This window comes from Cariama cristata, unplaced genomic scaffold, assembly GCF_000690535.1.
Source record: "Cariama cristata isolate BGI_N322 unplaced genomic scaffold, ASM69053v1 scaffold1948, whole genome shotgun sequence".
NCBI classification, from domain to species: Eukaryota; Metazoa; Chordata; class Aves; order Cariamiformes; family Cariamidae; genus Cariama; species Cariama cristata.
The window spans coordinates 145920-161623 of NW_009631487.1; the positions used below are offsets into that span (position 1 = coordinate 145920).

General features: G+C 38.6%; 1 protein-coding gene across 1 annotated transcript in view; it reads left to right on the forward strand.

Annotated features, from left to right (window-relative positions):
• Positions 1-14913, forward strand: part of FCHSD2 (FCH and double SH3 domains 2) — a 158663-nt gene extending 143750 nt beyond the window's left edge. Inside the window, exons 13-20 of the mRNA XM_009705961.1 lie at positions 3901-4062; positions 9259-9393; positions 10284-10367; positions 10501-10678; positions 11046-11266; positions 12273-12402; positions 12572-12654; positions 14607-14913. Coding sequence (XP_009704263.1) covers positions 3901-4062; positions 9259-9393; positions 10284-10367; positions 10501-10678; positions 11046-11266; positions 12273-12402; positions 12572-12654; positions 14607-14690 — 1077 coding nt within the window. The 3' untranslated portion in view covers positions 14691-14913. The remainder of the gene's footprint in view (positions 1-3900; positions 4063-9258; positions 9394-10283; positions 10368-10500; positions 10679-11045; positions 11267-12272; positions 12403-12571; positions 12655-14606) is intronic.
• Positions 14914-15704: the final 791 nt, after the last annotated feature.

Here is a 15704-nt window from a genome sequence, read left to right on the forward strand (position 1 = left end):
CTGGCTAACTTCCCACATCAGAAACTCAGAGAGAAGACTGGGCAAGCTGAAGCTGCATCCTTTGTGCCAGGTGGGCACCTCCTTGACGAAGTCAGGATGCCAGCTTGCAGAAACCTCACCCTCCGAAGGGAAGACCCTTCCTTGCACTTGGGTACACATACAGAAAAGCTTGTTGCATGACTTGACACTGGTGAAAACACCAGTATTTCCTCAGGGTATACCTTTGTTTCTCCTCTTACTTAACATTCTATTCTGGCATATTGAAAGCGTCAAACCTCAGCTAATTTAGACATAGCGGTATTTGAATGAAGCGCTTGTATTTTTAAATATGTAGCTGTTCCTGGGTCAGAAGCAGAATAAAGTTATACTACTGTCTGGTTTTAGTTTTGGTTTGTTTTTTTTTTTTTTTTCATACAGGTAGGAAGCTGTTAACCCTGGTCTACCAGTATAATTATTTAGGTACAAATATATATGTATGCTTGTAAATAGCGTTATACGTCTTTCAAGTGCAGGCCTGACCTAATACTGTACGTACTTTTATGGCTTGTCTGCAATGGAATGAAACTCAAAACATTTGTGGTTTGGAACAAATATTTGTTGAATATTAAGACTACTATGTGTAAATAGAGTGGGGTAACTCCTTTGGATTTGCTGGGTACTCTGAATTAAAAACTCTTGTCTGACCCTTAGCAAGTACAGTCAAGGATCTTGGAGCAGCTTGTTTATTTTAGCTAACAAGTTTGTGCAAACAACATGGTTTACAGCAGACTGAGTACTAATATGAACTACAAATGTTTATAGCATGCCTAGACTCATGTTTATTGCTGTTGCATAACTCAAGCTAATTGGAAATTGCATAACGAGGTAAAACAGCAAAACAACTAGGCTGATCATTTCCTTGGCAACTTTTGTTGAAGGCATATGGAAAGTCCTCATAATGTAATGTCAGAATATAAAGACAAATTAGAGGAAAGCTACTTTACTCCACAAGTGTGTATATATATATGTACACAGAGGCACCTTAGCTCAGTAATGTGATAAAATGGAGAGTTTCTCGTTAACAAGCTAAAACAAACTTGCATTGACCTGCATTAAGTCAATCTATCACAGTTTCAAAAAAAAACCAATAAAAGGATGATGTGTCCACCAAAGCTGCTAACCCACCCCTCCCCTACCACAGTCACAAATCAAGCCCATATAAATCAATTGCCTCTGACCAGGTCCTTCTCATGCTACAGATCTGTCAAGGTTGGAGCTGACCACGCTCCAACATCATGCTAGCAGGTGGTTCCTCTTGGGCGTAGGAGCATCCAACTAAGAGGCAGGATCAGTGCCCAGCTTCACTGGGTGCTGCACAGCCACGCATCACCCCTTCTGTCAAAGCAGATGTGGTTAGAAAGTGGTTTTGTTCAAAATCTTGCATACCTATTAATAGGAGAGAGGTGTGTTCATGTGCAGAACTTGGCATCCCTGGATTCATTTTTTTTGGTGTGGCCCTTCTGTGCTGACATCTTTGGTTTGAAAGTGTTCAGCTTGGTATAGTGGGAAATCAGCTTCTCAATTTGATAAGTCCTCCTCAGTTTTTCCAAAGAAAAGGTTAATGATTAATTAAAATTATTATTTCCATGTTCTTACAACTTTAAAATACACAAACTAATACAAGTAGGGGCAAAAGGAAAAAAAAACTAAGTGAGAGGTGTAGCCTTTCAAAGACCAATAAAGGGATAAAATGCCTACTGCATTCACCCCTGGAACTCAAAAGTCTGACACCATCTGATTTCAGACCTTCTCATAGGTATTGCTTTTGTAAATGTTTACAAATTTCGGGTTGAGGCTTGGGCCATACTAACTTACAAGGTTTTCAGAAGATGCTTGATGCTGCAATTGAATTGAAAGGATCTGCCTTTCAAATGTAAATGCTGATGTGTGGATCGATCTTTGGACTTTTTATGCTTTTTAAATCAGTATTTTCTGAATCTTGACTGAAGTAGTGTGATGCATATTAATATATTTTACTTTTTTCCTCATTTTCTTGGCTATATGGACAGTATTTACAGTACATGTTAATCATTCACCTGAAGACCACTTGCACGGAGAAGTGGAAACTTCATTTGGCTGAGTGGCTTTGGCTTTTCCCGTGGGAAATACTTCTCAAACTTGTCTGATCCTTCAGTCTTCATACCTAATTAGGGGGAGAGCGTGTGCATGCAGCTGTAGCCATCTGAAGATATGTTTCACATAATAAATTTTACTCTAATAACTGACCTACTTTTTAAAAATCACAGTTCTTCTAAACAGATTAAAAATGTTATCTCTCCAAAGTCGTTTCATTGTTCGAAACAAGTTTAAAGTCACCTTTGCAAATAGTTTTAAAATGAAAATGGATCCGTGTTTGGGGGTTCAGCTGAATGAAAGTTATAGTCATTTGTTTTCTCACTTATCTTAATAGAAAGATAATAGTGAGGTGCAGCAGCATGTCAAAAATAAGAAAAATAGCAGTATAATTTCAACTCAACACAAAATTATGTATATAGTAAGGATATGTGTAAGATTAAAATCTGTGTAGCACCAGTTGGCATTTGAATTCACTGTGCATATATTCTTCCATAGTCTACTGTCCTTCAGCCACTGCAGAAAAAGTAATTTGCGTCTAATTTTTGCGTAGACCCATCTATTTTTGCTGGTTTTCCTTGGTTCCCCAGTGCTGCTGACAACTTGATGTGTCCATACAGGCAGGGATGCTGAAGTAAAGCCCTTCTGACCCCCGTGGCAGGGGTTGGAAGGGCCAGAAAGGAGACGAAACTTTGCTGCTTGCACAGTAACTTGCTAAGAATGAGCAATGCTGTGAAAGGAAAGGCAGGAAAAACTCCAGAGCGAAAAAAAAATGGGTTTCTGTCATTGCCTCCATCACTGAAGGACCTTTGGTAAATCACTTGAGTTTTGTTCCTCTGGTGAGCAAGTGCAACAGGATGATGATGGTAGGGCTGGACTGGACATAAATAGCCTCGATTTTATTCCTAGGTTTGTCCCGCACTTCTTGATGCAATCTTTGAAATTCTCCTTCTCTTTTCTTGGAAATTCTGCTTTTCTTGTAATTCTGAATTTTGAATTTCTTGAAATTCTGAATTTATTCATGCTACTCTTTCCATTCCTTCTGATTAGATTGGTGAATAATTTGGATCAGGGTGGTGGTTTGCCATGGATTCATTAAAGCCTTGGCTCCGCCAGCCAGAAAGCATGCCAGGATGCTGAAGTGAACCCAGCTGTCAGAAAACCTAAATTTTCATTCTATTCTAAAGCAAAATTAATGAAACTGTTGAAGTGTGATATTTATTTAATTTTGGAATTGCTGAGATACTCTGTTTCCATAACAAATAAGCTTCCTGTGATCTCTGGCAAGTGCTGGTGGAAAAGAGCCTCATGTTGGGGGTTGGTGGGTTTGTGCGTGTGTGTATCGCATCGGATTTGTTTGTGTATCACATCCAGCGTAGTCACCCGTCGAAAGGGCATCCAAGGTCTGTCGCTCAAGAGTATTCCTAATTTTAAAAATACCATGAAGCACTGGCTTTTGTCTGGGTTTTTGCACTTTGAAAAGAATCTAAACTAACCGACCACTAGAATATATGAATAGAAAGTTAGCGTAAACTAATAGGTGTTGTTTTAAAAACACCAACTTGTGAAATTGGCTGTGCCTGTAGTTTCACATCTCTAGAAAAGCATTCCCTGTCTCTTGGCTCACACCGCATTCAAGGAAATGAAGAACTGGACTCGTTTCCATGTGGAGCGGCTTTCGGAGCCACCTGGCTAATTTGCAGATCAAGAAATAACGCATTTGAATCGTGGCAAGGAGTGAAATGTAATCTTGAAAGAATGCTGACTTGTGCCTGCTTATTTCCTCAGATAATTAAGCTGAAAGCAGAAGCCCGTCTTGATCTGCTGAAGCAGATCGGTGTGTCCGTGGACACGTGGCTAAAGAGCGCAATGAACCAAGTGATGGAAGAACTGGAAAACGAACGCTGGGCCAGCCTGCCCTCGGTGACCAACAACGGCTCTTCACACCTGGTACGGTTTCCAATGTGTAAACCTCACCTTGTCTCCACGTGGCTCTTTCTAGTAACAACTCCTAACATGAATATAAAACAAAACTGATGATATTTGGTTGGTTGTTAGCAAACTGGAAAAATCTTGTAGCTTTATATGACTGAAGCATGTGTCTGAATTTCATGCAAAAAAAAAACCCACAAGCAAAAAAAAAAAAAAAAAAAGGCTTTCTGGCTTCTGTTGCTGAGTTTACTTTAGATTGTTTTTTCTGACCTTGGATAAGTGCCATAAAATTTATTTGCCATCTCCTGGAAAGGAAAATGTCTGCATGTTTCTTTGAAGTTTCATTAATAGTTTACGATGTTATCTGAGCTACGTGGATGAAAGGATTTATTCTTCCAAATGTTTTGAAAACTATAACCTCTACATCATCTCTTAAAGAGTCATTTATGTAGAGATCGCAGTGAAAGTCATCAGGAGAGCAAAGCCTTTTTTCCAAATTGATTTGGATATTTGAGATGAAAATTTAATTCATTAAAAATCCGTGTAAGGCTTTGGAAAACAGGCTATCCGTTCCTGTGAGCAGGGTTAGATGTTTCCCTCAAAGATTTGTCGTGGATTTAGAAGGTACCATTATTCACCTGCAAATTACTGCCCTGTTATTTGAGATATGGTAAATAGTTGACATTTTCTATATGAATAACTAGTTTCACTTAAAGCAGTAAAGAAGTTAAACTGGAACTGACCACAAGCCTGATCACTACTCTATTTCATCCAAAGAGTTGGTAACTTCTTAAACTGTTAAATTAAATTGCACGAGTCTGTCCTGCTGTGTCCAAAGTCACGCCAACTCTTTTGAAAATTTCATCCAATATACCCAAAATAGAACTAAAAAGCAGCTTTAATTAGTGGAAGATTGGTAATGATGTTTTATTCAGCTGTACCTAAGACAAATTGCATTTGTAATGGCTATAGCTGGTTTGCAAAATAGGCCAGAGACATCTCCCATCTGTTTAGCTTGGAAGAAAGCACATTTTTATGTAATTCAAGAAAGAATAAAAAGCAAACTCTCATTTTCCTCCCCTCTCCCCCTGGAAGAATGATATGTTTTAAAATAAATAGTGATGGCTGAATCGAACAGCTGCCTGAACCAGGAAACCCTCTTCAGAAAAACTGCTAAAAAGAGCTCGTAATTTTTTTTTTTTTTTTTTGATTCACCTACATGGCATACGATGCTGAGCTGTCACCTTTGGCAGTAAAACTAACCACTCTGTTGATCCTCTCCAGTAACCAGTGAAAATAAAATTCCTGAAGGTTTGGTCAGTTTGCCTCAAATCATACATTTTCTCTGTGTGTTTATATATTTAATATTTAACAAAATTCAGAGGCTTTTATAAAGTCTCGATTTGCATGTGGATACTTTCCTAACTATAGTCTTCATACACTATTAAGATTACTTAATTCACGCTTTCTTTTTAATCTTAAATGCTTTGGACAGCCAGAATGTGTCTTTTGTATAACAGAACTTTCAGGGAGAATGGGGATGTGGTTTTTTCATTGCATTGCAAATGATTTGGAGAACGGCTTGCTTTCGCTGACCACCTAAGAGAAACAAAATCTCCGTTTCAGCAAGTATGTGCTATCTACACACAAAAAGTCCCGCTTGTTCCCATGTTTCCTTGTGCTTTTCTGCTTCTTTATTGTTTTCTTGGGAATAGTGGCAAACCCTTAGAGGGAAGGGGGATTTTTTGGATGTACACATATTTTCATCTATGTCAGCTTTAGTTCAAAGAAAGTGAGCCCTGGATGGAGTCTCGGCAAACGCTTCCTGGATCCAGTCTTTGCTTTCTTCAGGGTGTTGGGATGTTTCTTCTAACGTTATACCCAGAGCTCAAGCACAGTGACGGTGATTTGCCGTAAAGGTTGTTATGATCACTGCTCTGCATAGACTGTCTCTGCAGGCTTTATTCCCATGGTTAGTAGTATAATTAGAGATTAAAGTCGTAGTATGCAGATCCAAGCTTCAGCCTTCCCAGATCCCAAAGGAGTTCTTGTGCTGAGTTTCATTTCAGATCCTTTCTAGCCAGGATAGATGAGGATAGGTTACATAGCTGTGTTTAACAGTGGATTTTTTCCCTTTCTTCTTGTACTCCACCTCCCTTAACTTCCCGTTGTGCATGCTGGATTGCACCCAGTCCCTTGTTCTCTGTCTCGTCAGACGTGCCAACAGTTGGCCCTGGAGCCAAACCCCATGCTAGTGCCTGGCGAGCCGGGAGATGCCACAGCGTGGGAGATTGAACTCTGATTCTTGTTTTCCCCTTTTACACTTACGTATGCTCCCGTAGAGAAAAAAAAGATACTGTTGACCTTGGCAGGCCAGATGAGGACAGCCCGTAGATGGAATTCTTAGAACTGTTACCAAAATTACGCTCCTTGCAGTTATTAGAAGAATTGCTGCAGCATTATAACAAGCATCACTTTGACTCCATCCTTGAAGAGCGGGCAGTGTTTAATGTTCAGAAACCAGCTATCTGCCGTCCTTACGGCATGCACAGCTTCGCTCTTTGTGCCAGTACTTGTCATGACACAATTTGTTCAGCAACACTCTTAGCATATTTTCTTTTAAAGAGCTAAACAGAAGAAAGCAGCAGTGATGCCTTGATATTGCTGTATTTATTTAACCTACTACAATAATGTAACGAGCTGAAGAAGTTAATATCCTATCATCTATCCAGTTGGCTGACTTTCTAATATAATAATGAAATCCTAATCTTAGGAAGGAATACTTTCCCCCCCCTACCCAGTGTACATGCCCCAAAAAATTAATGGTCATTTTGAATTTTAACGTCATCTGAAAAACGTGTGCAGTGCTCATGCTGCCTACAACGAATGTAGAGAAATACTGTGTAATTTATTCAAAAAAGGAAGAGAATAATGTCTTTATGGGATTTGTGTTTTGTTTTGTATTCTCTGGGACTTGAAGCAGTACAGTTATAAGAAACATTTGTACCCTAGAAGTACAGCATTGCAGAGCTGGAAATCAAATTTGCATTTGGTTAGTTTCCTGCAAACATGAAAACGGATGCTTTTAACTGTAAAGGGATATAGCATCTTTTAACTGTAAAAGGTTATAGCATCTTTCAACTATTAGGTTACTGGTTCAGATTCAAGCGTGATTGTCATCTGATACCAGCAACTTGTGCAAAACAAATTGTGGTTTCAGTCCCTAAATACATGTGTTGGAAACTGCCTCTGCCTGATCCGTACCTTCGGGTACTGCAGTGGACCGCTCTGTTTGTGAATTGGCAGGAAATTTCAGCCTTGTTGAGTTCCTACCGGTCATACATCCAAATCAGACTGGAGGTCGTTTGGTATCATTGTGTTCCCTGTTGTTGCCAGGGTCTCTGCATTTCCAAAGCCAAAAAAAAAAAAGGGGGGAGCTGGTATTCTTTTTGGTATCTAATCTCTTTTGTGTAGCATATCCAACAAAACAAGGCATATGTATATTTGCATACCTTTTTTCATTTGTATAACCAAGCTATCTTGTCACCTTCTTGCCTGCATTTACTCTTGTGTTTGCTCTCTGTTACATACCTCCGGTATAATTGTGTCTCATGTATTCATTCTTTGCTTACACTCTCTTTCGTTACCAGACTCCGTAGAAAGATAAGCTTTATGAAGCAAACTGTTAAGTTTTCTGTATCAGTAATGCTGTTTTCCCTCTGTGTGCCTACTTTGCAAATGATTCTATTCAGGGAGTTTAAGCAGCCTACACACTGAAAATTAAAACGTATTTTTCCTCCTCGTGTTAGAAAACCAGGACCAGATGTTTTACAAACGACTCTTTCTAGACATGATACACTAATTTCCATGATGTTTCATAGGGCTGTCAGCTGAATGTCAGCCTTGGCTGCTGGGACATAGACCATGCACAGCAAAAGGCAGTTAGAAACTGGAGGGAGAAACCTTAAATTTGCCACAATTTATTGTTAGTTGCTAATATATCAAAGTATTAGCTAGGTAGGACAGTGATTTTTTTGTTACTGCAACATCCGTGAACACATTTAAGTAGCAATGGATGCAAACTGCACTTGAATGAAAATCAGTAGGGAAAAAAATCATATGGATTACAAAGATGTGGTCTAGAAATCATAATATAAAAATTAATCTAAGTCAGAAAGTGAAGAAGCTTTGTGTTCTTCTACTCCAGGTTTCGAAGAGCAAAGACGTTACAGAGCAGAGGTCTGGAGACAGCTGGTTTAGGACGTCTGCATGGTGCTTTTTTGGTCTCAGCCTACCTTTTTGTTGATTTATCAGCCTTTCAGTTTTCGTGAGGAATAGCAAATTCACTCCCAAATTAAAAGGAATAAATAAAGGGAAGATGGCAAATACATAACACTGTTGCCTTTGATTTGAAGGACTTGCCTATTTTCACATGAGATAAAGCGTTTATTCAAAATTTAATCCAGGCACAAGGCCAAAGCACAGCTCATGTCAGTGTTGCCCAAACTACATTTATAGAAACTTGTATTTTTTCAGTGTATTGACTTCAGTTTTTATTTAAACTTTTACAGCTAGTTTTTAATCATAATTCTTTCTTTAAGGAATTTTTTTTTTATAAACTGCAGCAAATCTGTGGTGCAGAATACACCAACCGGAAGGCTGATTTTTTTTATTTTATTTTTTCAAGTTTAAGTATTTCCACTGCAGTTTCATTTTATAACTCATGGTCACAGGTACATTAATCTTTTAGTAGCATAAATTCTCAATAAGTGACTCTTTTTTCCTTTAAACCATTTGCTAGGCCTCTGAAATGGTATCTCCAAGGTACATTAGTCACCGTTTCAGAGGTTATGTAAAAAATAGAAAACTGTCCAGCAGTTGAGTTGGAGCTTCCAAAATCTTCTACAGATCTTTTTAAAGTCCACAAGCCTGTGCTTGACTGAAGAAATACAGCTGAGTTAAGCAGAGATGTAATTTGGTGACAGCTCTTAGTCTTTTGCTTCCCTGTATTTGCTTTGTTTGGTGACTGCTTTCCTGATGTTATTGGAGAATTGTATGTTGAATATTAATTAGTCATTGGTTTTTTGTCCAGTTTCAATAATCGTCAGGAGTAAAAAAACCACACGGAAGAATATCGATCAATTCATTTTTATTGTTATTTCTTCACTTATTTTTATTTGATGGTATAATGCCAAATTTAATTTGTTTTAATAGAATAATGCTGATGCAGAAAAGGAAGAAGGTGAAGAGTTTGAAGACAGCATGGATGTTTTTGATGACAGTAGTTCTAGTCCTTCTGGTACTCTAAGAAATTATCCTCTCACCTGCAAAGTTGTTTATTCATATAAGGTTTGTGATTTTTTACAAAAAATTTGATTAGAAAAATGAATTATGCAACAAAAAAATAGTAAATACGATTGTGCCTGTGGGAGTTTGAGGTAGGATGTCAGCATCTGACTCAGTAACAGTGCACATGAAATATATCTAACATCTAGTTGTGAAAAACCGCAGCAGTGTGAAATCTATACTGTTGTGAAACACATTCAAACTACAATTCAGCAGAGTACTGAAGTCGGCGTGTGAATTGCAGCATGTAGTGATGTCCCTGTCGGGCTTCAAGGAGACCAGTTGTGTGCCTGCCACGAGAAGATGTAATTTCTGTTGCTGAGCCAGTGTGGCTATATTAGAAATGCCTTCTTGGCGTTAGGCATGCTCGTATGCTGTACGACAAAGCTCTTTGTACTATAATAGTGAAACCACCATTCATGAGTTGGCGCTTTGCTGACAAACTGCATTCATGCTATTTACTTCTGCTAGCGCTGCTAGGTCAGTTGTAAATCACACCGCTGCGGTAGCCGAAGCCAGTGGCAGACTTAATCGTAGAGTGCGGAGTAATCAGGGTTTCAAAAGTAAATAGGGTTTGATGTGCTGGGTGGTATTCGGGGTGCTTCCATCCGCCCTCTTGAGTCTTGTGAATGTCGGTAGCTATACAGAAGAACCCTTATGAATATGTTTTAAAGTATGCTACATCATAACATTTTCAGTTTTAATTTTAAAAAACATAAGTTTTAATAAAAGTCTGGATGAGAATGTTCTTCACACTGCCCGTCCCGTGCACCTGAAAACACTTTTATTTTCTAAGCTTTAATAAAAGTCTGGATGAGAATGTTCTTTACACTGCCTGCCCTGTGCACCTGAAAACACTTTTTGTTTTCTAATCTTCCTGTTATACACTTCAGGCTTCTCAGCCAGATGAGTTGACCATAGAGGAACATGAGGTATTGGAGGTTATTGAAGACGGAGATATGGAAGACTGGGTAAAGGTATCATTTTTCTAAGATTCTTTTCTTTTCACTATTACTTTTAGAAATAGAACTTGGGACAGGAGAAAGTATTTGGATTAATTTTCAGAACAGTGTGCAAAAGCAGAGAATCTTTTATGTCGTTTATTTACAGGCACGGAATAAAGCGGGTCAAGTGGGTTATGTGCCAGAGAAGTACCTGCAGTTCCCGACATCCAGCAGTCTGCTGAGTATGCTACAGTCCCTCGCGGCACTGGATAGTCGATCACACACCTCGAATAACTCCACTGAGGCTGACTTAGTCTCGGGCAGCCTGAATGGAGACTCCAGTGGTAAATACCAATAAAAAAAATAAATAGTATATTAAGCTTGTTCTCGAAAGCATTCTGCATATCGAGTTTGGATGTTGCACATGAGAATTTCTTATATTTGACCTGTATCTGAGTACAACTTTTCTCAGTAATTATCTATCTCATATCAAATCTGTGTAATTTACCTGGCTATCTCATGGAGTTGAGATTAACTAAGATTAAGGAAGACTAAAATAATTTGACTCAGCAATTATAGAATCATGGAATCATTTAGGTTGGAAAAGACCTTTGAGATCATTGAGTCCCACCGTAAAAGTGTGTATAGTACTTACTATTTCTTTTAAGCTCATGCCAATTACACTTTTTTTTCCCCTCTTCCATTCTGCAGTCTGTTTTGTAAAAGCACTTTATGATTATGAGGGCCAGACGGATGATGAGCTGTCCTTCCCGGAAGGAGCGATCATCCGCATCCTGAACAAAGAAAATCAAGATGATGATGGCTTTTGGGAAGGAGAATTCAATGGACGTGTCGGGGTCTTCCCATCAGTATTAGTGGAAGAGCTTACGGCCTCAGAAAATGGAGAGACTCAGTGGATTGGAGATATTCAGGTACGTAAAGAGTTGTGGTGCTAGCTTGCACATACGATATTCGTTTGTTAGGGCAATTTTGCAAGGCTGCAAAGATCTGCTGCTTCTTTAGGAAAAAAAAATCGGAACCAATTTAACAAAAAAAATCAGAAATTATTTAAGAAAGAAAAAAAAACTGAGCGCTTACCTTTTAGTTTCTTACCCAGCCTAATAATTATGAACTGCTATATTTTGGCAAATGCAACAGATTTGTGAATAAAGGCAAGCATTTGGGTAGAAAGGAAATGAACCAAAGGAGAAAATTCACAGTCTACTTCCTGTAATTAATTTATGGCATAGACTGAGACATCAAACAGAACCTGGCAAAAAGAGAATTACAGGCTCTCTCAGCGCTAATTTAATGTTTTAATACGTAAATCTGTTCTGTATCCTCTCAATTTTTGAAGGGCAGAATACTGCCAAATACTGTATTACAGTAATTTTTGCAAAAATGTCCTCGTTCCAGTATAGCTCTGTAATCCTTATATCATATTAGAAAATCAACACATTGTCATGTGTAATTGTGGTGCTAGAAACTGGACTTCCAGGGTCCCTACAAAGTAATTTCTCCGGTATTTTTGTTCTTTGATTTGGGAAGACCATTAAAATTTAACATTTAAATAATATATATGCAATTGAATTGGGATAAAACTTACAATCTTAACGCTTTTGTGTGAATATATGTGGAGAGGCACACTTGGCCAAACGAGAGGTTTCAAATAACCTTCAAAAAGTCTCTCTAAATGATCTGACAGAGGATGAAAATTTCTGCTCAGTGGCAACCTATGATTTAAAAAAACTATAATCACAGTTGGATATCTTGGCTTTCTTTCCCAAACGTACCTGACAGCACTTTTGACAGATAATTTTTCTCCAGATGAAAGTTCCTAGCATACTGATGTGTCAGACAACTTACTGCACCATGGTGTGGCCATAAAAACAGTCGAGGAGTCAGGTTTTCTGCAGCCCCTCTCTCTTTTTAACACAGGTATCCCCGACTCCGAAGCCTAATAATGCCCTTCCACCGCTGCCACTGTACGACCAGCCTCCCACTAGTCCCTACCACAGCCCGGATAAAAGAGGTTCTCAGTACTTCCCCAGATCACCGTCAACTAACGGTAAGAAATTTTGTGATAGCAGAAGTAACATTTCAGCGAAATGCTTGATGTAGAATGTTCACATTTCAGAGGGATTAAAAAAAAAACCCCAACGCTTTTTTTGCAATGTAACATTAATTCAGCAATACTGAGTGGCTTGTTTGTGATGGGTTGTTGCTTACTCTGTCAGAAAACAGCTTCAGTTCAGAGTCTCCTGGATTCTCACAGCCTCCACGAATTCCTCCTGAATCTTCATATGGCAAACTGCGACCTGTAAGTTAAAAACAAATACCATTGTCTTTATTGCTGCTACAAAGTTACAAGGCCAAGTCTAGGTAAATGGGGATAGGTACATTCAGAGCAGGGCGGTGATACAGCGCCTGATGATTTGGTTCTCTGTGTTCTGCAAATCCCATTACTATGTATAAAAACGTGGTATCTCAGATGAATACTGCGAGGAAAGGTCAGTTCACTCCCCTTTGATAATACCATAGATGTGTCAAAAGCTACAGAACATGACAGCTATTGGAGATTAAGTGAATACTAGAACAAAACAAAGCTGCACTTGTTTAAACAGTAAGTCATTGTGTTTAAAGATGACCTTGAATCTTATCCATCCCCTATCCTTTATCTAACCTGCCCTCCTGTATCTGCCTTTATAGATGTAATACCTGCATGTCTCTGTGTGAGGCATATGAATCATGAAATCTAACCTTGGGAGGAAATTACATCTCTAATGATAGTAAAATAGACGTTAGTCGATAAACTTCTAGTGTCCTTTCAGGCATGGGGAGATGATTTCTGTTCTTACCGCATGTAATAACTCCTAAACAGAACTAAAAAAGCGGTGGTGAATAAATGCCAGAAGAGTTTAATCATATGATTTCTACAATTGCTTCTTCTCCAATGTGCTGGCAGAGAAATCTGTTTGCCAGCAGTTTGACGTAGTATGTGGTCCTTGGGACCCCATTGCGTTTAGGGTTAAATTTATTTCCAAACCTCTTGATTTGAGAGTTTTGGATTAAAAATTCTTAATGATAAAATCTATATATTTTGTGATGTCTTTGCTACCTAGAAAGAGAGATTTTGCCAGAAAAAGAAAGGGAGAATTTAATCACTTAGAACCTGCAAAATCCATCTGCTAAGATTATCTTTGAAATCGAGTTTTGGGGGTTTCAAAGTCCTAAACCAAATCACATTAAGATGTAACATTTGTACTTTCCTGGCATTCTCAATGAATGAGGTTGCAGAAAAAGAGCATTTTTGGATATTCAAAAATTATATTCTGGATATTCCAGTAGTCAATGAGTTAGCCTTATTCATTGACATATGCAAGGCAGAGGTAGGACTGCATCGTTAAGTATTTAAGTATTGAACAGGGAAGTTTCACGTTATCTTATTGCCTTGTGAAAAGACACTGATTCAGCTTTTCCATTTTGTAGATTTATATTTTCTTCATGAGTTTCTTGCAATTTACTGTCTTTTCAAGATACTACTACAGCGTCATGCCTTAATTGAAAGGATTTCTGTTAGTATTGGATTTTAAATACGCCTGGTTTAAAAACATTGTGAAGTTTATTATGGTATTGCTCCACAATTCATGTTCTCCATAGCAAGTCACTCTGGTGTATTCTGAAATCATGTGATAAAAACCCTGCATGAAATGCTGTTAGCGCTTCAGGTGATCTCTGTCAGGAGCAATAATAACTTTGTCGATGTGGCAGAGTGTAAAAATAGCGTCAGATTTCAGGTGTGTATCATTCAGGCCAGTGATTGATTAAATATGAGTAAGCCACTTAGATGAAACAAGGTGTTCTTGTAGTTTCTAATCCACATAAGTTCCAGGCAAGGGCGTCATCAGATTTCAGCGTTTGATGTAAAGTCCAAAGTCTGTCCCAGGTTTACGTACCAGATTATCCGTGGGTACAGGCAGAGTAGATGGGTGGATTCACTCGGTGTGTCTGCCTTGTGGTGACTGCTAGTCGTCCTGGAGAAAAATCACCTGCGAGTGGTGACAGGTTATAAGGAAGAGCCTTGATGGCTTAACTGGAGACTACTGGATCTGAATTCAGCTGGTTACTCACTGTAGTTCTGTTGATCTTACTATACAATCCGTATATTTGCATCATCTTGAGGTATGAGCCCAAAGTTGCAGCTTTAGTCTCTACAAGTTCTGAAATTTTGACAGTTTTCTGATAGTTACAGGCTGGTTCTGGCTGTTTCAGGTGCGAGCAGCTCCACCACCCCCTACACAGCATCATCGCCGGACAACAGAGAAGATAGAGGACGTGGAAATTACTCTGGTGTAACGATTGGACTAGTTAGGTAGTAGTGCTACAATCAAGACCAAACGCGGTATTTGGTCAATCTTGTTTTTAGGCACCTTTGCATGATGAAGACTTCGAATAGAGCAAGAGATAGGGAGGATTTTATGTGGCAGTGACATGGTGGATTCCTTCCCACAGTCATGAATATTTTGTGCCTTTTTTTTTGTGTTTTGATTTATATACATCATTCTTCCTCTCTTAGCACAAACTAAGACGGGCCAAACAGCGAGCAGAGGATTGCCTTGGAGCAGGTTTCTCTCTTGGCTGAAGATGGTCAGTTTTTATACGGAGGCTGAGGAAAGAGCCTCGTTCATGCAACTTAGTCATAGCATACTTCCATCACGTGCATTAGTACAGTATATTACTGTTGCCATAGGAATGTGTTAAAGATTGTCAATTCTTCAAGTAGCGTTACTTGTCTGATTAGGTATTAATCAGATCTTGCGGAATGAAAAAGGGAACTGAAAAATAAGTATAAGGAGAGGCTGGCTCCTCTTTAATCCCCTTGCAGAAAGGAAGAAACAGGAAAATAATCTTATAGATAAGGAAAACTGATGCAGATCATATGGCGTTAATTACATTAATGCACACCTCTTCAATAATTAACAGTTAAACTGTTATGTTCTTTGTATTAATATTTATGCAGTACAGTTAGTAATAGAGTATCTAATATGGAGGTGCTGAATTAGTAGCAACATCTTGTTCCATAGCATAAACCAACTGGTAGAGAAGTAAGTGAGATTTTGTCTAGATCTGGAAATTGAGCTTCATTTTTTTTCTTAGCAGATTTGGGGAGTTTTGTTTTGTTTGGTTTTTTTTAAGTATTTGGGTCACTCTTATCCCAGTTATTGCCGTGTACTCTATTATCCAACGTTAGCAGTATATCTTTGTCATCAAAACATCTGGCTAGAGTTAGAAGTTACATTTAGAGTATTTACATGCATTATTTAGTTTTTGCATTGGATGGTCCTCTAGCATTTTCCCGTGCGAAGCCCG